General features: G+C 45.0%; 2 protein-coding genes across 3 annotated transcripts; both read left to right on the top strand.

The window, feature by feature from the left end:
* Positions 1-2,030: 2,030 nt before the first annotated feature.
* LOC121915806 (sphingolipid delta(4)-desaturase/C4-monooxygenase DES2-like) lies at positions 2,031-9,605 on the top strand. 2 transcript variants are annotated; one of them, XM_042440339.1, is made up of 3 exons: positions 2,031-2,443; positions 8,014-8,756; positions 8,910-9,605. In XM_042440339.1, the coding sequence occupies exons 1-3, from the start codon at positions 2,362-2,364 to the stop codon at positions 9,051-9,053; spliced, it is 969 nt and encodes a 322-aa protein (XP_042296273.1). In that variant the 5' UTR covers positions 2,031-2,361; the 3' UTR covers positions 9,054-9,605. The 2 variants fall into 2 exon arrangements, with proteins under 2 accessions (XP_042296273.1, XP_042296274.1); XM_042440340.1 differs by lacking the exon at positions 2,031-2,443 and adding an exon at positions 7,186-7,472.
* A 2,170-nt stretch (positions 9,606-11,775) lies between these two features.
* On the top strand, positions 11,776-19,485 carry TBCB (tubulin folding cofactor B). Its single transcript, XM_042440923.1, has 6 exons — positions 11,776-11,975; positions 15,123-15,266; positions 15,444-15,540; positions 16,643-16,834; positions 17,579-17,651; positions 18,762-19,485. Exons 1-6 carry the CDS (start codon positions 11,862-11,864, stop codon positions 18,877-18,879), a joined length of 738 nt encoding a protein of 245 aa, XP_042296857.1. The 5' UTR covers positions 11,776-11,861; the 3' UTR covers positions 18,880-19,485.
* Positions 19,486-20,696: the final 1,211 nt, after the last annotated feature.

Raw genomic sequence — 20,696 nt, 5'->3', positions numbered from 1 at the left:
CTTCTCCAGGCTAAACTTCCCCAGCTCCCTGAGTCTTTCCTCATAGGGCTTCATGGTTTCCACACCCTTCACCATTTTACTCATCCTCCTTTGGACACGCTCCAGTTTCTCAATGTCCTTTTTGAATTGTGGTGCCCAGAACTGGACACAATATTCCAGGTGCGGTCTTACCAAAGTAGAATACAGTGGCACTATTACTTCTACTGATGCAGCCTAAAATCACATTGGCCTTCTTAGCCGCTGTGTCACAATGTTGACTCATGTTCAACTTGTAATCGATCATTACAATACAGCAACAAGCAGTCACCTATTTATTTTTAAAGACATCCTAATAGGATTTCTGGCTGTCCCTTGTTATAAGGGATGCTCCTCCTCTGAGGACCAGGACGCTTTGCCCTGGTGCCACAGCCAACTTCCATTCCCAGATCCCAGATCTGTGAGAGAGATCCACAGCCTGGAACCGAGACCAAAGATAAAAGGTGTGTTTTCCCTTAGGATCTGGAGAGGCCAGGGATCTATAAACCTTCATTTTCAACTGACCCGTCCGGCTAAAGCGGCTTAGCTGGTATGGTTGGTTCTTGGGTCAGCTCCGGAAATGGCTGAGGGTCTGTTGCAAAAGTGGGAGCCAGCATGGAGTAGCGCTTTGAGCGTTGGACTATGACTCTGGAGGCAAGGGTTCGAGTCCCCGCTCTGCCATGCAAACCCATTGAGTGCCCTTGGGCAAGTCACACTCAGCCTCCGGGGAAGGCAATGGCGAACCTCCTCTGAACAAATCTTGCCAAGAAACCCCCAGGATGGTTTTGTCTCAGGGTCGCCATGAAGTCAGAAACGACATGAAGGCTGGCAACAGACTATGCAAACTGAGAAGGGCAGCTGTGTTTCCTTGACTGTTTCCAGGAAACCATTTTTGCCTGTGAGGCCTTGGCACACGTTCCAAGGAACATGCGCTCGTCCCTTCCCTCCGCATTAGTGGCTTTGATTATTCATGGAGTGGATCAATACATTCTTTCTAGGAATATCCAGGTCCTCCAACACAACTCTATGGTCAACTTGGACCAAAAGTCGCACTGAAGGACCTAGAGATTCCTAGAGAGGACACTCCACTAGGCATTTTAAGTTCCTCCAGCGCAACTCTGGTCAATGCGTGGCTGATGTTGGCCACAGAGTTGCCCTGGAGGACCTAGAGGCTCCTAGAGAGGAATCCTCTCAGGTAAAAACAGTGTTTTTGGTATTTGCCTCTAACCTTAAAGGTGAAGGAGTATTTGCCTTCCGCATCTTCTGTGTCCTCTCTGGGACTACACTGTAGAAATAATGCGGTTTGACCCCACTTTAAGGGCTGCAGCTCCATCCTAAATGGGAATCCTCCTGGGCTTTGTAGTTTTACAAGGGCTTCTTTAGCCTTCTCTGCCAAAGAGCAAGCGCCTCACAGAACTTCCAGTCCCAGGGTTGTGTGGTGTACCTCAACATGAGGAGGAACTTCCTGACAGTCAGGGCTGTTCGCCAGTGGAACACACTCTTTCCTCGGTGTGTAGTGGGGTCTCCTTCTTTGGAGGTCTTTAAACAGAGGCTGGATAGCCATCTGTTGGGAATGCTTTGATTGGGAGTTCCTGCATGGCAGAGTGGAGTTGGACTGGATGGCCTTTGTGGTCTCTTCCAACCCTATGATTCTATGGCACGTTACAGAGCTTTTGGGCGCTCTGTCGGCGCTGCCAGTTGCTGCGTCTGGGAACTGCAGCAGTCAAACCGCATGGTTCCCGGACACAACAAAAAGAAGCCACAAAAAGCAGCTTCTTTTTGCACCCTGGAAGTGGCACCGCAAGTGGCCAATGGCGCACTCACGACATCACTTTCGTTGCGGGCCATGTGGATGCTATGCGTCCGTGACGTCAAGATGGTGGTGCCCGTGTAGAACGGGCACCACCATTTTGTACCTCCTGCATGGCAGGGGGTTGGGCTAGATGGCCCTTGCAGTTTCGGTCTCTTCCAACTCTATAATTCTATGATTCTACTTTGCGGAACAGGCCCATGATTCTATGATTATAATTGTGCTCATAATATCTGACATGAATCCTTGCCTGTCCCCTTGGGCAAGAGTGCTGAGTTCCCAACAAAGATAGCTGCTGGCTGTTCCTTTCATGCGCTATTGAGAACTGGGCCACGGTGCGAGGAAGTCAAACTGGTTGAGCAGGTGCTTGTGCGCAGCAGCTGGGAGGACATTTGGTCTCTCCATGAGGGTGTCGCTCGGAGATACAGTCAAGTGGCGGAGGACAAGAGGAGTGAGCATCAGCAAAGGGACACTCCAGAAGAGAGAAGGAGCAAGAAGGAGGAGGACCTCTGGTTTGGCTGGGAGACTGTCCTCCCATGGGGAACGCGGGAAGCCGAGATGATTTCGAGTGGGTCTACTCCGATCAGCCGCACACAGACCGAAGGAAGGAGATCCTGGGTGAGTCCTCAACCTGCTGAGTCTTTGGGTGTTAGTTGCAGAATCTAGAATCACAGGACTTTATCACACAGGATAAAAGGAGATTATCCTGTGAAAAGTGCACCATCGCTATTCAAATGCGGTTAACATTTTCACACACAGCGTGATAAAAGAGCCACTATCCTGGGAATAACCGGGGAACAACCAGCACCAAATCATTCACTGGGTTTCCAAGTGAATGATTTCTTGCTGTTTTATTGCCTGGTTGATCCCGAGATAATGGGGCTTTAATTGCTTTTCATCACAACGTCGTGTGAAAACCTTTATAGCAATTGGGGAGGGAAGTGCTATTGTCTTGAAATGATGGAGGAGAAATGGGTCAGAACCGGAGCTGGGAAGAAGAGGAGGAGGAATGTAAGCAGAGAAGAGAACCCAGAAATCTAGAACCTGCAGAAACAATTATTTTTAAATGAAAGGTAGGGCGAGCGCATCACTGCAAACTTATGTTAAAGGTTGCGTCCTCTTGTTACAGTGTCACAATACTATGATACAATAGGCTAATTAAATTTAACCATTCTGAAAACTTGAACGTACTGTGATTTTAACAACATGGGTAATAGCACAGCTTGGTAAGGATGCATGCATTAAATGTAATGTATAATTTGTATTGTTGTTTTGTACCTTTATGTAGGATAAAAAATAGCAAGAGAGAGTGAGAGAGAGAGACTTAAAGTGCAATTGTGTTTGCAGTATTTTATTTTAATTGATCCTATAGAATACAAGGCTGGAGGAGTCTGAAATAATAATAATAATAATAATAATAATAATAATAATTATTATTATTATTATTATTATTATTATTATTTATAATTGCCGCTTCTCCTGATAAAATCAAACAATACATTTACACAATACCATACTACAGTACATAAAATAATCAGTAAAAACATGGCAAAATACAGTAAAATCATTAACATAGCCAAGTTGTTGTCTGTGTCTGTACTATTGAATCAGGTGTAGAAAATTCTGTGAGATCCACTATAAAAGATCAGGCGGATAGTCTCGCCGGAAGAGATCTGTCTTAAGTGCCTTTGGCTTCTAAGGTGGTGATGAGACGGATCTCTTCCGGTAAGTTATTCCAAAGTGTAGGGGCATAGAAAGACATAGTTACCCAGACCGAATGATGGTGTTGTCTGAGTTGTAAGTAATTTGGGCATGTTTAGGACCCTCAGACACACTTAGATTGTGCAATAGCCTTGCTATGCCTCCAAGCTTTATCCAACTTAACATAACTGCTGACATACCCCAATGTCTATGATGGCTTAGACATGCAGGCACCATCATATGACTTCCAACGTTTTACAGATGACAAGTGTGGCCCTCTGTGATTAATGAAATGCTGGAAGAGGCTGCGGCAGTTTGCTTTGACCCGAACCGACTGGGAAGGGCAGGATTCTGCCTTTTCTTCACATTTCCCCACTGCTGGATCCTTTGAGAACAAATTACTTTTCGTACTTCGGCCTCAGTTTGCAGCAACTGAAGCAAGCTGAAGACAAAGACAGAAAGTGGGAGGAAGAGTGAGAAATTGGGACTTTGTAAAAGTAGACATTTTAAGATGGGATGGCAGAGGATTAATGGGGACTGCATCCCCAAATTGGAACATTTGGAAGGTATGTGTAGAAACCTCCTTGATAGGGTTGTCGTAAGTCAGAAACGACTAGAAGGCACACAACAGCAACAAGCCCCATCATTCTTCCTAAGGTCCTTTGGGGATCAGGACCATGATGTGACCTTTAAACCGGTTTTAAAAATGTAGTATGCATACATTGCGCTTGGCCCCAGGACTGTTTTGTATCTCCATTGCATTCCCAGAGGATGTCTTGGTGCGCTCAAGTTTAATGTGACTCTTGTGTCTGAGCAATGGCTGAAGGCAGTATGTGCCAAAAGTCACTGCATTAAGTCCTTAATTTATTATTCCCTGCTTAAGAACATGGCTATTTTGTGACTGATAACTCCATGGCTTCCCAGCATGAGCTGACTTGGCTGCCCAAACAGGATTGTTTCCTCCAAGGAAAGAAACTCCATCACCTTCCAAGTCAAATAGCTCTTAGTTTCAGGAAGTTCCTCCTGATGTTTAGCTGGAATCTCTTTTCTTGTAGTTTGAATGCTCCATACTTTATTCGCTGGAGCAGCAGAATGCAAGCTTGCTCCATTCTTAATGTGACATCCCTTCAGATATTTAAACAGGGCTATCATATCGACCCATGGATGAGAACATTTCTAGCATGTTGAAAATGGAGTTTACCCACAGCGGGGGGTTCCAAGACCAGGCATGCCTCGGCAGGTCAATAAATCCGGGTGTGTGTGCCAGGCATTAGTCCAACACAAGCACAGATACTGTACCACTCAAAGAATGCATTACATTTTTAACCCCTGACCGTAGCAACTGGGTTCACAACATGCATAGTCTGCTACCACCGCACCCAGCCCTGCCATTGTCCTTCCTGAATATATGCAAACAAACAGCAACCACAGATGAACAAAGCGGTATCTTTTGTGCGTGAGTGAGTGAAAGAAAGCACATACCGTATGACTTTAAACATCGAAGAGGCGCATTGGGTTTAATCGGGTGGGGCATTTCACCGATGAATGGGGAGATGTTTCATTCCACAAAGCAAACTAAAGGCTGCATCCACGCTGCAGAAACAATCTGGTTTGACACTGCTTTAAGGGTCATGGCTTAGTGCTGTGGAATTGGTAGTGTGTTGTGGCTCCAGAGTGGCTCCATCAGTCCCCCAACTTTCTAGTATGGCAATAATTTAAAGCTTCATTTGATCATGTAGAAATAGAGAAACGAGGAAAAGGGGGCAGACAAAATGATCAAGTGAATGCAAGCCCAGCAAACAGAATTAAGTGGGAATGGTTTTCAGTATCTCTTACTCTCTGGGATGATAGAAATTTGTGGACTCAAGGAAAATGCAATGAGAAACCTTAGTGCCAGACAACGTCTTCATTGCCCCTTGCAGCTACGCTCCAATGTCCAGGTTTGTCTGTCAGCAGGGACATTAAGCCACTCCAGCTCTTACACGGCATAATAACGAGAGAGTATTATTTATGATGCTGAAGCAACGGCAAGGAGTCCAGGTTCACCATCACAACAAGCGAGTTACCTTCGGCCTAAGCATCTGTAGAACACAAGTAGAACATAGCTGCTCCATCGGACACACTGAGTGTCGCCTCAGGAGCTGGGTGTGGAGGAAAGGAAATGTAAAAGCTGCAAACACTGATTCTTATCTGAACTGTGGGTGTTTAACTAACCATAGCTGGTAAGGTACTAATGTACTTTGTCATTAGTTGGTAAGGTACTAATGTCATACTAATGACCGCAGGTTAACACATGATTCATGGGTTGTTATTTGTACTTGGGTTGGATAAAAATAAGACAGTACATTACTGCTTATCACTTTAGCACTGTTTATTGTTGTTGCTATTGTGTGCATTGTACATTATTTATTTGCTGGTGTTCCCCACCTCGATCCATGAGGAGATGCAGGTAAGAAATTATTATTATTATTATTATTATTATTATTATTATTATTATATTTCTTACCTGCATTTCATGTGCATTGCCCACAATAATAAAATGCTGATTTGATGATGGATGATGATGATGATAATGATGATGATAATAATAATTTCTTACCTGCGTCTCCTCATGGATTGAGGTGGGGAACACCAGCAAATAAATAATGTACAATGCACACAATAGCAACAACAACAACAACAACAACAATAAACAGTGCTAAAGTGATAAACAGTAATTACTATCTTATCTTTATCCATTCCAGGTACAGGAATCTGCTTACTTCTATGAGTATGTCATTAGTACCTCCCAACTACTGTTAGTTAAACACCCACAGTTTTACTAACGGGATAAAATATTTATCCAGATAAAAATAGAAATGATGCCTATTATTATGTTAATTATTATTAATTATTATTATTATTTCTTACTTGCATTTCCTCATGGATCGAGGTGGGGAACAACAACAAATAAACCATGCACAGCTTCAGTTAAAACACATTAATTAAAGCGAGCAACCATTTAACAGTTTATACCTCTTGCAACGGACACAGTTATGGCCCTCATAATTTATGACACAGGATCATGGTGGCATATCATGATAAATGGAGGTAGAATTTGGATATATAGCCGTGTTAGTCTGGAAAATCAGTCCGGAAAGGGCTCTTGTAGAAAGAAAGAAACTGGTATTATGAGCTTTTGTAGACTCTGAGGATATAGGCTGAAGTCTCCCAAAGGCTCACGCTACCAGTTTGTTGTTGTTTTCCCCAAACCTCTTGAAAATTGCTGGCAGATTGAGTAAAATCACTTGCTGTGGCTACGTCCAACCAAGAGGATTGGCTTCCTCCCATTTACACCAGCCCCAGTTTACATTGCAAGCCCAAGCACACAAATCAAGACTGCATTTTATTTCTCTTTGTCTCCCAGAGTGAATCCACATTGCAAAAATAAATCAGTTTGACACCATTTTCACTGCCATGGCTCTGTTCTGCAGAATCCTGGGACCTATATCTGGGTGAGGCACCAGAGCTCTGTGACAGACCAGGACCTTTGCAACATCTCATAATGGCCCCAAGGCAGGGATGTTGTCCAACGGCTTTATGCTTCTGCCCTGGGCCAGGCGGTGACAGCGCATGGGGGAAAAATGCGCAGAATGTACACCTGTTTCCTGATTGCTTCATTTTTATTCATCAGATCAGAAGTCTCCAGCCTTTGGGCGCCAGTTTCTATTTATCCCCTCATTGATCCCTTCCATCTTTATGACATTTTCGTGCAAACTTTCCAACTGTTCTGATTTGGCCGGGACAGTCCCGATCAATCCTCTGTCATCCCACTCTTTCAATTGCTTTTTAAAGTGTCCTGGATTCTCAAGAAATGCTGAAAATCAAGATATTTGAGATGAGCGACAAATTAAATTGTTGCATAAATCATAAAGACATGGAGGTTATAGAAAAGGAATGGTCCCCGGTACGTAAGAACAGGTATTGAAAGGTGCAGGTGATTGATTAATGTATGTTTAATGTAATAACAGAAATATAGAATACTAATGACAGTAGGTGTGAGTTTTATTTAAAATGATGAATTTTAAATGTGGATTACTGGTATACACCTATGATTGTACATCTTATTTGTCCTTTTAAATTGATGTGTGTTTGAACACCTTTTAACTGATGTTGTCTGTTTGTTTGCTGCTTCAATCCATGGGAAGAGGCAGGTCAGAAATATTATTATTATTATTATTATTATTATTATTATTATTATTAGAAATCCATGTGGGTTGCTAGAAGTCAACAGGCAATGTGAAGGTACCTTCTTTAGTCTTTATATTTTAAGCATGCTCAATTTTATATTTCAGCCTGCTCAGTTTTAAGCATCAGCCCTTAGCTTGCTCAATGGCGTGAAACATCTACCCATTCGGTGGTGAAATGCCCCGTCCGATTCCCCATCCTCCTCCCACCCCAATGGCTGTCCATCTTACCTGTTTTTCTGGTCTCTCCCTCCAATCTAGCCAAGTATCCTGAGATAAAGAAGCTGATGGGCCCCGATCCTCACCTGAAGTGGGTGGTGATCCTCATGGTGCTGACTCAGGTGCTGGCCTCTTACCTGGTGAAAGACCTGCCTTGGAAATGGATCTTCTTCTGGGCCTATGCTTTTGGGGGCTGCATCAACCATTCGATGACTTTGGCCATCCACGACATTTCCCACAACGTAGCTTTTGGCAACCGAACGGCCAAATGGAACCGCTTCTTCGGCATGTTCGCCAACCTGCCCATCGGAGTCCCCTACGCCACCTCCTTCAAAAAGTACCACGTAGATCACCACCGCTACCTGGCTGGGGACGGGTTGGACGTCGATGTCCCCACTGCGTTTGAAGGCCGTTTCTTCAACTCCCCGCTGCGCAAGTTGGTTTGGCTCATCCTACAGCCCATCCTCTATGTGGTACGGCCGTTGTGTGTCAACCCCAAGCCTTTCTCCCAAATGGAAGTCCTCAACATTGCTGTCCAGGTGGCCTATGATCTTCTCATCTACAACCTTTGGGGAATCAAGTCAGTGGTCTACATGGTTGCTGGCTCCGTCTTGGCCATGGGTCTTCATCCAATCTCAGGGCACTTTATTGCCGAACATTACATGTACGCCCAAGGCTATGACACTATCTCCTACTATGGGCCCTTGAACTGGATCACCTTTAATGTGGGCTACCACATGGAGCATCACGACTTCCCTAGTATTCCTGGGAGCAAATTACCACAGGTAAGAGGCGGCTCCAAACTTTCCATCCCTTGTATAGTTTTGCAAAATATGTGTTGCAAGCAGCCATACTCTGGTCCAATCAGAGGGTGAACCTAAGCATTGTAGACCTTGTTTGGTCTGAAATGTTTGTGTCTGGCTTCTCTGTCCTTCCAGGTGAAGAAAATCGCCTCTGAATATTATGACAACCTTCCATACCACAACTCTTGGGTCCGTGTCCTTTGGGACTTTGTTTTCAAAGAGGCGTTGGGTCCATTTGCCCGCGTGAAGAGAAAATACAAGGTGGAGAAAGTCTTATGAAGCAGGAACACAATGGAAATGCTACCATTTGTGGTCCCTCCCAGTGATGGGGAAAGAGGCTGAGAAGACAACTAAAGAGGCTGAGAAAACCAAATCTCATTAAATTGTAAAATATATGTATATATCTAAAGAAAGGACAGGTCTGTGGGACTTGGAGACCCAGAAGGATTACTGATGCTAATGTGTATTCTTAGTTTCTCTTAGATGTTTTGCTCAGCCACGAAGTCAAGATTGTCTTGCAGAACGGTGACTGCTGTGGCTCTGGTTTTAGAAGCCAACCCAAAGAATTAACTGATGTGGCCGACAAAATGGCGGCACGGGCTTAAGACTTCTAATTGACAACAGTTAAATGCTATCATTATATTTTTGAAAGAAGATGCTTGCTTGTGTTTATTCTCTAGGTACATAAGATATGGGCCAACCTCCTCCCGGTGTGCGTGCGCATGTACATGTGTGGGAAAGCAGGAATTTCTCCTGGCATCAGCTGCAGCCAGAACTACTATTTTGTCTTTGGCCCTTTTGCATTACACAGTTATAGCACTGTGGTTTGGAGAATTTGTATATGTACTACTAAAGAAAAGTGCTGACCATTTCATCAGGACTCTGTTGACTTGTTAATTGAGGGAGGGAGCTGTCAAAATGTGTTTAATGCGTACATCTGCAAACAAATGGATGGATGAAAATGTATATCAGCTCTCTTTGCAAGGACTGCGCTGGATAAATAATTGGAGAACGTGATCGGTGCCTAAATTGCAGCACTCTTTCTCCCTCTGGCGGCTGTTTCTTTGCTATGCACATTCTCCAGCATCTCTGCTTACGCTACTGCAACTCCCATTATCCCACACTATTAGCTATGTTGGTTAGGGCTGCTAGGAGGTAGAGAGATAATAAGAATAATATGATAAGACAATATAAGATAATCGTAAGTATTAGTAATAATAATAATAATAATAATAATAATAATATTCCATGTCAGTGGAATAATAGAAGTGTCCTTTGATGTGCAGCAAGGACAGTCTGCTGAGTAGACATCAACCTCTCTTCCAAGATCATTGTTTGTTGTTTCAGGACAAAGTTTGGTCAGCAAGTTAGTCACTAAAAATATACAAGTCTCGACTCAAGTTGAGTCAATTTGGTCCATCATTTGTTGCCGGGTCAAGACACATCATTGATGCGACCTGAATTCGAGTCAATCAACTCAAAGGAGTTTATCACACTGGACGGATCCCCTGCAGAAACTTGATTTAAAGTGGGGGGAAAACCCTACAAAAGCAGGTTGTTTTTCACACGATGTTCGTTCGCAGTTAACCTGAACAGAAAATAGAAACAACTCTCATTTTCAGATGACATTTGCGTCAATGATAAATAATGCGGCATTAATCCGAATGCAAAGTCGACAAAACCTGTTCTTCTTTTTACTTTTGGGAACTTCCCGAAAGTACAAAAGAGTGTGTTTTGTTGACTTTGCATTTGAGTGAATACCTGCAAAAGCACCTTTTAAAATCCCGTTTTTGCACGGGATTTAACCAATTTGCCTCTGTGTGATAAAGTCCAAAGTTTATATCGTTGCCAATCAATGGGTGCCTATGGAATAATTGACAAATCAGTGACTTGGAGGGGCAGCAGGGACCTCTGTTTTGGCCAAAAGGTTAGTGTGATATTGCGAAGTTGGGTAAATTGTTGGATAGTTGTAATGATTCCACTTGGGTCCAATACGCACTGCAGAAATAATCCAGTTTGAGACCGCTTTAACTGCCCTGGCTCAGTGCTACTAGGGAACCATGGGAATTGTAGTCTATTGTGGCACCAGAGGTCTCTTGACAGAGAAGGCTCAATGTCTCACAGAACTACCGTTCCCAGAATTCCCTAGCACTGAGCCAGAGCAGTTAAAGCGGTCTCAAACTGGATTATTTCTGCAGTGTGTTTTGGACCTTGGTTTGCAGAGAAATGAAACAGGAGTTACAGGTGCAACAAAACAAATGGTTTATTGATCACGCAAAGGTCACTAATAATAATAATAATAATAATAAGTTTTTATTTAATCATTAATCCTATCATCCTTCTGTCAAAAACGACCCAATTGTTCCTCACACAAAGGCTGTATCTGCACTGTAGAAACAATGCAGTTTCACACTGCTTTAACTGCTAGGGCTCCATCCCACAGAATCCTGGGATTTAAAAACCACAAATCCCAGGATTCCATAGGATGGAGCTGTAGGACTTAAAAGTGGTGTCAGACTGCACTATTTAGAATAGATCACTGGTTCCCAAGCTGGGCCCTTTAATAAGAGATTCTGGACTTCATCTCCCAGAAGCCTCAGCCACGTTGGCCAATGCTCTGGGATCATGGGAGCTGAAGTCCAAAATTCCCTTAAAAGAGCACAGTTTGTACCACAGCCTCCTCTGCCAGTAAAGTTGCCCACACTTTCCGTGGCTTCACCCTTCCCACCTTTTTCTACATCCCGCCCTCCCATTGGCTGAGACCGCTTTTTCTCAGCCTTCTATTGGCCAGCATCTCAGGCCGGCTTCAAAATGATTGGTGGAGGGGGCTAAAAAAGACGACGACATCTAGCGACTGAGGTAAATGAAGCGGCTGTGTGGTGTTTTATTTTTTTGTCGAGGGGTCTGACTCTGATTGGTCGGGGGGCGGGACTAGGGAGGGCTGAGGGCGAGGCGATTGGCGGAGAGGCGCAGGAGCCGGCGCGTGATTGGCTGGGCGTCGGGAGCGGCCCGTGAGGGGTTTGGGAGGCGAGGCGTCGAGGCCCCAGAAGCGGCTGCTGACTGAGGCGGTTCCTTGCGGGGTCCGGGATGAGCCTGACGGGGGCGACGCCGGCCGTGGTCTCGGTCTCCATCAGCAGCAGCCTCAACACCTTCCGGGCCCTGAAGCGCTACGCCCGAGGCCTCACCATCGCCGAGTTCAAGGTACGGAAGGGAGGCCCTCCTCGGCCCCCGGTCCTGGAATCCTCGCGATTCGGGGGTCGGTCAGCATGCCGAGGCTGCATTTTGAACACGAAGAAGAGGAGGAGGGAAAGGGAGAGGAGGAGGGGGGAAGAAGGAGGGAAGGGACGTTATTACTATCAAGCCAATGGATGACCAGGGACGTAGAGGATTTTAGGAAGGGGGGGGGTCCAGACTAAGGCCACCATTATAATGGGGCTTGAGGCGGCGGCGCAGCAGCACACACCATTCATTTTCTATGGAAGGGGGGGGGTCCGGACCCCCAGTCCCCCCCCGGCGCATCCTGGGATGACCTTGGGGGAGTCACACTCTCTCAGCCTCCAGAGGATGGCGGTAGCCAGGGCTCCCTCTGAGAAGCGTAAACCCGGATGGGGTGGACATAAGGTCAGACACAACACAAACACACACAACCACACAAATACACAACACACACACACATGTGAGTATATATACACACACATATACACACACATATGTACATATACATTATATATATATACATACACACACATGTGAGTATATATACACACACATATACACACATACATATATTTAGATACACACACACACACACACATATATATACACACATCTATGTATGTTGTCATCATCCCTCCCTCTCCATGGCTTGGAGATATTTTTATGAATATAAACCCCAGAAAGAAACGCCTTGCTTTTGCCATTTTGCTCAAGGCACAGGGTTTTATTCTGGGACTTGAGCCTCCGCAGAGTCTGCCATCCACGGAGGGCCCTGGAACCAAACCTCGGCGGAGACCAAGGGACCAGCGTCTATCCAGAGAGAGATAGCCATGCGTTTGCCTGGAAAGCCAGCATGCAAAGGAAGGGTCTTTGTAGCTCCTTTGAGACGAAGTCAAAGAGAGAAGTTGGCAGCCTGCGCTTTCCTAGACTTCGGTCTGCTTGAATCTGAGGAAGTAGGAAGGCTCAGGTTCGCAAATGTTCATGCTACTAATGTCTGGTACTAAAAGATCCCTTTGCATATATATAGAGAGAGGGAGGGAGAAAGAGAGAGAGTTATTGTGTGCCTTCAAGCCAGTCATAATTCTGATATTAACACACCAGCCTTGCCAGTGATGCGCTTGGCATGGCCAGAGACTGCGGCATCTCTGAGAACCAGGGCCCTGGCTGCTCCTGCTTTCCCTGCCGCCAACTTGATAGGGAAGAAGTGGAATTCCTTGTGGGAAAGGTTCTCTCCTATTTGGGTTTGGCAAGACAGCCAGCGCTTGTCCTGCCCAGTGTGATTTTGAACTGCATGGCATGCTCTTGACCGTGCACATTTTTACTTGGATGCAGTGCGCATGCAGTTTCCTCCAGACGGCACTCACTGGGTGGCTCCCTGCCTCCCTTCGCCTGCAAAGCTGCTCTTTGGAGCGATCCAGCCATCTCTCTCCTGCTTGCTTTCCAAACCAGGGCTGCATCCACACTGGAGAAATAGCCAGGTTTGGCACCACTTTTCAGCATCCTGGCTCCGCTCTGGGCCCCACTACAAACTCCATCTCCCAGAATTCCATAGCCTTGAGCCAGGGCAGTTAAAGCAGTGCCAAACTGGGTTATTTCTCCAGTGTGGATGCAGCCTTGGTTCTTTGTCTTTCCACCTGCAGCCCAGGATGGGTAAGGTGAGCATGGCGTATCTTGGCTGTTTAAAAGCTGTTTTTGATACATGCCTCTGGTGCTTATCAGAGCATTGTGAAGAGCGGGGAGGTACCCATTTTGAGCCGCTCACCCATCAGCAAACGCTCTGTCAACAGCAAATCCTTTTGTGTGCCACACATATCCAAACTGGGATTAACTGCGGCTTGGCAGCTGGCGGTCAGTGCCCAGTCGGAAGTGCCAGCCAACCAGCTCTTGCATTCTGCGCCCCCTCTCCTCCTCTCTGCCACAGATGCAGCATGTGGCTGCGTGCCAAAGGCAGGCTTTTGTTTCCTGCCAGCATTCCCAACTAGCATGATGGGGATGGGGGTTTGCTGACAACACTCGCCTGGGTCATGTACTTTTCCACCTTTGTTGTTGCTACCATTGCCTCTCTTTAACATCATGCGCTCTGAATTTTACAGACCGCCTCACAGGAGTGACCAGCTGATTGCTGTGGTGACTCAGAGCTCCAGTCAACAAATAGGGATTTTGAGCCCCAGAAAGCCATTATGTCAAACAAGTTAAAGGATGGGTGGGCCAATGCCATTTTCTTCAGTGCAGCAGCGGCAGCCGTGATGATGCTAGGAACATGGTGTAGTGGTTTGAGCGTTGGATTAGGACACAGGAATCGGGGTTCAGATCCCCACTTGACAGTCAAAACCTTCTAGGTGACCTTAGGAAGTCATGCTCTCTCAGCCTCAGAGATGCAAAGGCAACTCTCCTCTGAACATATCTTGCCAAGAAAACACCACAATAGGGTCGCCTTAGGATTGCTATACACTGGAAATGACTTCATGGTACACAGCAACAACAAGTCATGGTGCAGTGGCTTGAGTATTTGTTTAGGTCCCTAAGAGGCAAGGGTTTAAATTCCCTGCTTTTTCTGTGGAAACCCATTGGATGACTTAGATGCTGCATTCTCTCAGCCTCAGAGAAAGGTGGTGACAGACCCGCTCTGAACAAATCTTGTCAGGAATATCCCATTATAGGGTTGCCATAAGTGGGAAATGACTTGAAGGTACGGAATTATTATTATTATTAGGGTCTAGGACTCAAGTCAGCTTGCAAAGGTTAGAAAGGAGAAATAGGTATCATGCAAATGCTGAATTAAAATATAGAATTAAACTAACAATAGAAGTAAAAGCAGTTGAAATCTGACCATTAAAAAAAGAGCAACATGGATGCACCAGCTACATGTTCATTTGCCACAGACCCTACTGAGATGTAGGTTGGTGACCATAGAGGGCTGGGAAGCATTGCTGACCCTGGCTTGTATTTGCCATCACACAGCCTTTGCCTTGAATGGCAGCTACCTCCCTCAACACAGGATTCAGGTGTCAATGCTGTAGAGTGGTGTTCAAGAACTGCCATGCTTAATCTTGGCAAAGGCAGTGCCGTTGCCACTTGTCCATGGGACTTGTTCCTTTCCCCCTTCTAATGGGCTCTTTTTGTCCCAAACAGTGTAAGTTGGAACTGGTTGTGGGCAGCCCGGCATCATGCATGGACCTCGAGCTCTACACTGCGGACGACAAGTTTGTGATGAAACTGGACAGCGACGAGGCCTTGCTGGGATCTTACCCCATTGATGACGGCTGCAGGATCCATGTGAGTGCTGCACTGTATTGGTCCAAGAAAGGGGAAATTCCAATAAAATAATTTCCACATAAAGCTATGAATGCCTTTGACTATAATCTTTAAACCCAGCACACTAAACCAGACAATGTTATTGACCACTGACATGACAATATGCTAACTACTGCTCTCCTGTATTTGGATCGGTAGGTTATTGACAGAAGTGGCGCAACTATTGGGGAATATGAAGATTTATCACGGGTGGAGAAATTTGAGATACCTGATGCTGAATATGACAAGAGAACAGGTGGGACAGATGGGAACATCACCATGAAAGTATAATCGCAAGAGAAATGTTATCTTATCCCAGAAATGGTGTATTGAGGATGCATTCCTCTGATTCCCAGGAGGGTAGTCTGAATAGTCTGAGACATTGTTTGGCTGTCCCAGAGAGATGGCTTCACATGCTTCTTAGCTATGGCTGAAGGAAGAAAGTCTGTGACAACTTTAAAGCTCCAGTGTCAGAGAGGATAAAAAGGAGAGGTTATGGGTGAGGTTATGAATCCTCAGCATCCAAATCTCTCCTCTTTCCCCAACAGACTCCTGGAACAGGGAAATCTTCAGGAACTACCACACCGGTGTAGTAGTCTATTTCCCTCTCAGTAGGAGGGAATGACTTTAAAATTAAAAATGGCAACGCAAGGCCAAAGCAAAAGCTGTGGTCTGCCCCAGGCCCCTTGCTGGGACTATGCCCTGTAAATGTTGTTACAGTTGACTCTGTGTAGTAAGTCGTACAGTATGTGTATCTTAAACGTGATATAAAGGGTCACTTTCTTAATTCTTATTGCTAGTTTCTTTACATGAGCAAACCGATTTATAGGTTTGTGCTACAGTAGATTTCAAAACATAAAAGTGGTATCTTTGAGTGATGTATGAGGTAAAGGTTCCCAAACCTTGTTGTTGTTTGTTGGTTGGTTCATTTGTTTGTTAGAATGGATGTTATTATTCCAACCAATAATAGAATAATGCAAGGGTTTGTTAGAGAGCAAGGGTTGCATTTTCACTATGCTTTTGGTCCTTCCTAGAGAATTTTAGGTCCAGGAGAGGTCTTTTTTTTTTTTTTAACAACAGGAAGTGAACAGAAATCATTTCATGTTCACTTCCTGTTAAGGCCTCTTCTGGGCCTAGATTGGCCCGGGGCACCCCAAAAGGTGGTGGAAATGTCACACACACTTTGTCCACCCATCATAAATAATGTTGTGAGTGTTGTAGCTGTGTGGTGCATTAAGTTTTTGGTTAGCTTTGTGGAATGATTTTGAAATACTTTGCAAAGGATGGGTTTGTAAGACAGTATCTGTAGATATGTACCTCATGTGAAAGCTCAGACCAGCCTTATTTCTGGCCCACAGACACAGCTCGCTCCTTCATGAAACGCAGCAAGTTGGGGCATTATAATAAGGAAGAAATGCTGAAGAAGGAAGCAGAGCAGGAGCAGAAGTTGGCAGAGGAGAAGGCGCTGGCGGAGGCCATTTCTGTGGGGGCAAGGTGTGAAGTGCGGGCGTTGGGGCAGCCCAACAAACGGGGGACTGTGATGTATGCTGGTGAGTATACCAGGAATTCCTGCTTAGGAATCTTAGGCTCTTCAGGAATTACTTTAAGGAAAAGACAGCACTAGAACTGGTGGGAAGAACACTTGGAACTCTGTCTCACTGTTATCATTTTTCAAAGAGAGTGGCCTTAAAGCACAGTTTTAGTGAAATAACAATAACTAATTTTACAGTAATTCACTGAGCTTAAAGTTTGTCAACATGATGTAAAGGAAAAGTATATCTGCTAGTTTATTTTGTGCTGAGACATAAAATCTAAATGCTGGTTCTCAGAATTTAGTTCCCCAGTTGACACCTCCAAATCATCAAAAACCCTGCTTAGGTCTTGCAAACTCAAGGCTACAGCTGCTTTGAATGAGTTTATCCACCTAGAAACACTAAACAAGAATCTCCCCTTGACATCTTTGTTCTTTCCCCAGATTTCTAGCACTTCAGCTGAGGATTTAGAAATAGTTTAGGCATCAGGGCTGTAGCTTCCTTGATTGAATCTATCCACCTGTAATGTGGTCTTCCTCTTGTCCTACCATCTTCTGCCTTGCCAAGCATTGTCTTTTCTAGTGAGTTTTGTCTTGTGATATGTCCAAAGTATGAGTGTTAGTTTAGTCCCTTTTGCTTCTAGGTCGAATTCAGGCTTGATTTTGCTCCTGAACCAATTCATTTGTCTTTTTGGCAATCCAAGGTCTCTGCAAAACTCTTCCAGCAGCACCCTCACAATAGCCTTCTGTTTATTCCCCATAGGTTTAACTGAGTTCAAGCCTGGCTACTGGATTGGCATAAAGTACGATGAGCCTTTGGGGAAGCATGATGGCAGGTAAATCCTTTCCTTCAAATAGCAGTCCCTTCTATCTCCTCCCTACTACTCAGTTGGAGCCAATTCTGCATTATTGACCATGCTTATAGATTCATTCCATACCAGCTCATAAAGATAAAAAAGATAAATACTTCTAGTGTGGTTTGGTATAAGTTGTCTCACTGTTGTGAAAAATGCCTTTCAAAAAGTACCTTTGGTGCTCCAGCCTCATCAGCCAGAGATACAACTGGGCTAAATGTTTGGAAACCAGAGTTCTTCACTCTTCCTTAACCACAACCAAAATATCTTTATGCAGAATAATTAGAATAGCAGAATAATTTATGCAAGACAAATGATCATGGAATATCTGCAAATATTACACAATAATCACTGCACATTCTGGACACGTCACTGAGCACTGCACACACCTCACTGATCACACTGCATGGTATGCATACTGATAACTGTAATATTGCACACTGAGCACTGCACACGCTGATCACTAAATGTACTGCGCACTGATCACTGCACTCACTGGTTGCTGCACATTCTGGACACTGCACTGAGCACTGCTCATATTGGACACACTGCACATAATAATGCATATACTGCACAGTGATCACTGCATGAAGTATTCACTGTACACATCACACACTACACATCTGCCACCTCATTGATTGCCTGGGTTGATCTGGCTAGCTAGGCAGATGTCCACTTCCTCCCTTGCGCTCCATGTGTGTCCCTCGCAAAGCTGCACACTTGGTGGAAGAGGGCCATCCCAAATAAAAGATGTTTACTGTTCTTTGATGTTGTTAAAATAACAAAAAGTGACTTTCAACACAAAAGATGCCAATATTACCAAGAATTTATTTTTCCTAGTGGTGTGGGGAAGAAATCAGTTTTCTTCTTTCAAGTAGCATCAACAAGTACAGAAGCTTTGCATTTCTCACCTCACCCTAACCCATGTACATGTACAGCCCTACATGTAACTTAGTTTTATGGCACTGCATATTTTTAAAAGCTCGCTTGCCTCTTCTGAAGGGAGGGCCTTTGAATAGTTGGGCATCTCTTGAAACTGATTTCTGATTTCCCAGAAAGTTTCACTTGCATTTTGTCCTGGTTTCTTTTCAGCGTCAGTGGAAAGCGGTACTTCGAATGCCAGCCAAAATACGGCGCCTTTGTCAAGCCCCAGTACGTCACGGTGGGGGATTTCCCGGAAGAGGATTACGGACTGGATGACGAAATGTGACAGGGGTAGGAAGAGGCAGGGATGGCTGAAGGAAATGGAGGAGGTCTCTGTTGTGGAACTGTCATGGTTGCCGCTGTTGCTGCAGTGCCCAGCTGCGTTCTGACCCCACGCGGGAGGCTGCGGGGCAAACCAGAGGGAGACAGCATGAAAGCCACTTGTGTGTTCTTCGACTTGTGTTGGTTGTTTTTCTTTTCCCTGGTTGTCTCTTTGTTCAGTGAAGATGCCACAATGTCCCTTTGAGTTTTCAGACATGTACACCCTTCTTGCAGTAACTTAGCGAATGTGGGAGCTGACTTTGCTTTGTAGTCAATGCCCTTCTTTTAGGGTTGGGGAGGCTAACGGGGTTTTTTGCCCACCTCTCAGTACAGCCTTTGGGTTTGGAAGCAGAATGTGTCAGAGGAAGGCTCTTGAAACAGAATTGTATGAAGTCTTTCCTGCTCCTAAAAATGTAACAAAACAAATCCGAACAGACATTTCCAAGACCATGTTTTTCCCCACTGTGAAATGTTGTGCGTGTGTGTGTTTGTGTGTTTTGCTGGCAGAAGATGCTAACGTGATAATTACAAATTAATTTTTTTCAGAGGGGAAATACATTCCAGAAAAGAATGCCTATGTCTGAGAGTTCATTTTGTCTGTTTTGTTTGCTGGTCTATGCCAGGGGATCCTCTGGACTGGATGGGCATCATTTTAACACAGGGGTGGGCAACTATGGCCGGTCAGAAGGGATCACATCTGTGTCCTGCGACCTTCTGGGGGGCATGTGGGCTATTGGAAAACAAAACTAAACATGGAAAGTGGCCAGAAATGTATTTCTGTTCTCAAAAATTGGTATTTTTTGATGTTCTAGTGCAGAAGAGGCCTTGCAACCTCTTTAAAAGTTGTACCTGGAGGCTTTTTTTTTTTGGTCTCTATGGGAATGCTAGAGGTGGAAACATATTTAAGGGGCTGCATTTAGCTCATCCCTGTCTAAAGGGAAGGCTGTTTTGTGCTGACCCAAGACCACAATTCAAAAAGGATGTGGAGAAGGTAGAGTTTGTCTAGAGGAGGGTGACCAAAATGGTGAAGGGTCTGGAAGCCATGAAGCCCTGAGGAGAGACTTAGGGAGGTGGGGATGTTTAGCCTGGAGAGGAGAAGGTGAAGAGGCGATATGACAGCCATTAAGTATTTGAAGGGGTGTCATACTGAAGACAGAGCAGATTGCTGATGTACTAATAGGACATGGAGCTATATGGGTCTGAACTACAGGAAAGGAAATTCCACCTCAACATTAGGATGAGCTTTCTGACAGTAAGAGCTGTTCAACAGCAAGATGCATCACTCTGTTCTGATCAGTCAGACTTCACCTGGAATCCTGCATTCAGTTCTGGGCACAATTGAAAAAGGATGTTGGGAAGCCGGAGCATGTCTAGAGGAGGGCCTCCAAAATGGTGAAGGGTCTGGAAACTACCAAGGAGCCTCTTAGGGAATTGCTGGGGATCCTTAGCCTGGAGAAGAGAAGGTCAAGAAGGGATAGCACAGCCCTGTTTAAGTACTTGAAGGAATCTCACATTGAGGAGGGAGCAAGCTTGTTTTCTGCTGCTCCAGAGAAGAGGACCCAACGGAACAATGGATTCAAGCTGCAGGAAAAGAGATTCCAGCTCAACATCAGGAGGAACCTGACAGTAAGAGCCCTCTGACAGTGGAAGAGGTTGACTTGGGTGGGGCCTCCTTTGGAGGTTTTTAAAGAGAGGCTGGGTGGCCCTCTGTCAGATATACAGGATGGGGCTGCATTGGATTGCCCTTCGGGGGGGGGGTCTCTCTTCCAACTGGTTCTTCAT

The sequence above is a fragment of the Sceloporus undulatus genome, chromosome 9 (genome assembly GCF_019175285.1).
Source record: "Sceloporus undulatus isolate JIND9_A2432 ecotype Alabama chromosome 9, SceUnd_v1.1, whole genome shotgun sequence".
Classification (NCBI taxonomy): domain Eukaryota; kingdom Metazoa; phylum Chordata; class Lepidosauria; order Squamata; family Phrynosomatidae; genus Sceloporus; species Sceloporus undulatus.
Note: the sequence above shows the minus strand (reverse complement) of the source record. Positions and strands in the feature narration are given on the sequence as shown.

Bases quoted from the DNA above. Each gene is read 5' to 3' on its own strand.
- LOC121915806 (XM_042440339.1), top strand. From the start codon at position 2,362: ATGGGGAACGCGGGAAGCCGAGATGATTTCGAGTGGGTCTACTCCGAT. The intron at 2,444-8,013 runs GTGAGTCCTCAA...CCTCCAATCTAG, and splicing joins CCGAAGGAAGGAGATCCTGG to CCAAGTATCCTGAGATAAAG. The intron at 8,757-8,909 runs GTAAGAGGCGGC...CTGTCCTTCCAG, and splicing joins CTGGGAGCAAATTACCACAG to GTGAAGAAAATCGCCTCTGA.
- TBCB (XM_042440923.1), top strand. From the start codon at position 11,862: ATGAGCCTGACGGGGGCGACGCCGGCCGTGGTCTCGGTCTCCATCAGC. The intron at 11,976-15,122 runs GTACGGAAGGGA...TGTCCCAAACAG, and splicing joins TCACCATCGCCGAGTTCAAG to TGTAAGTTGGAACTGGTTGT. The intron at 17,652-18,761 runs GTAAATCCTTTC...GTTTCTTTTCAG, and splicing joins TTGGGGAAGCATGATGGCAG to CGTCAGTGGAAAGCGGTACT.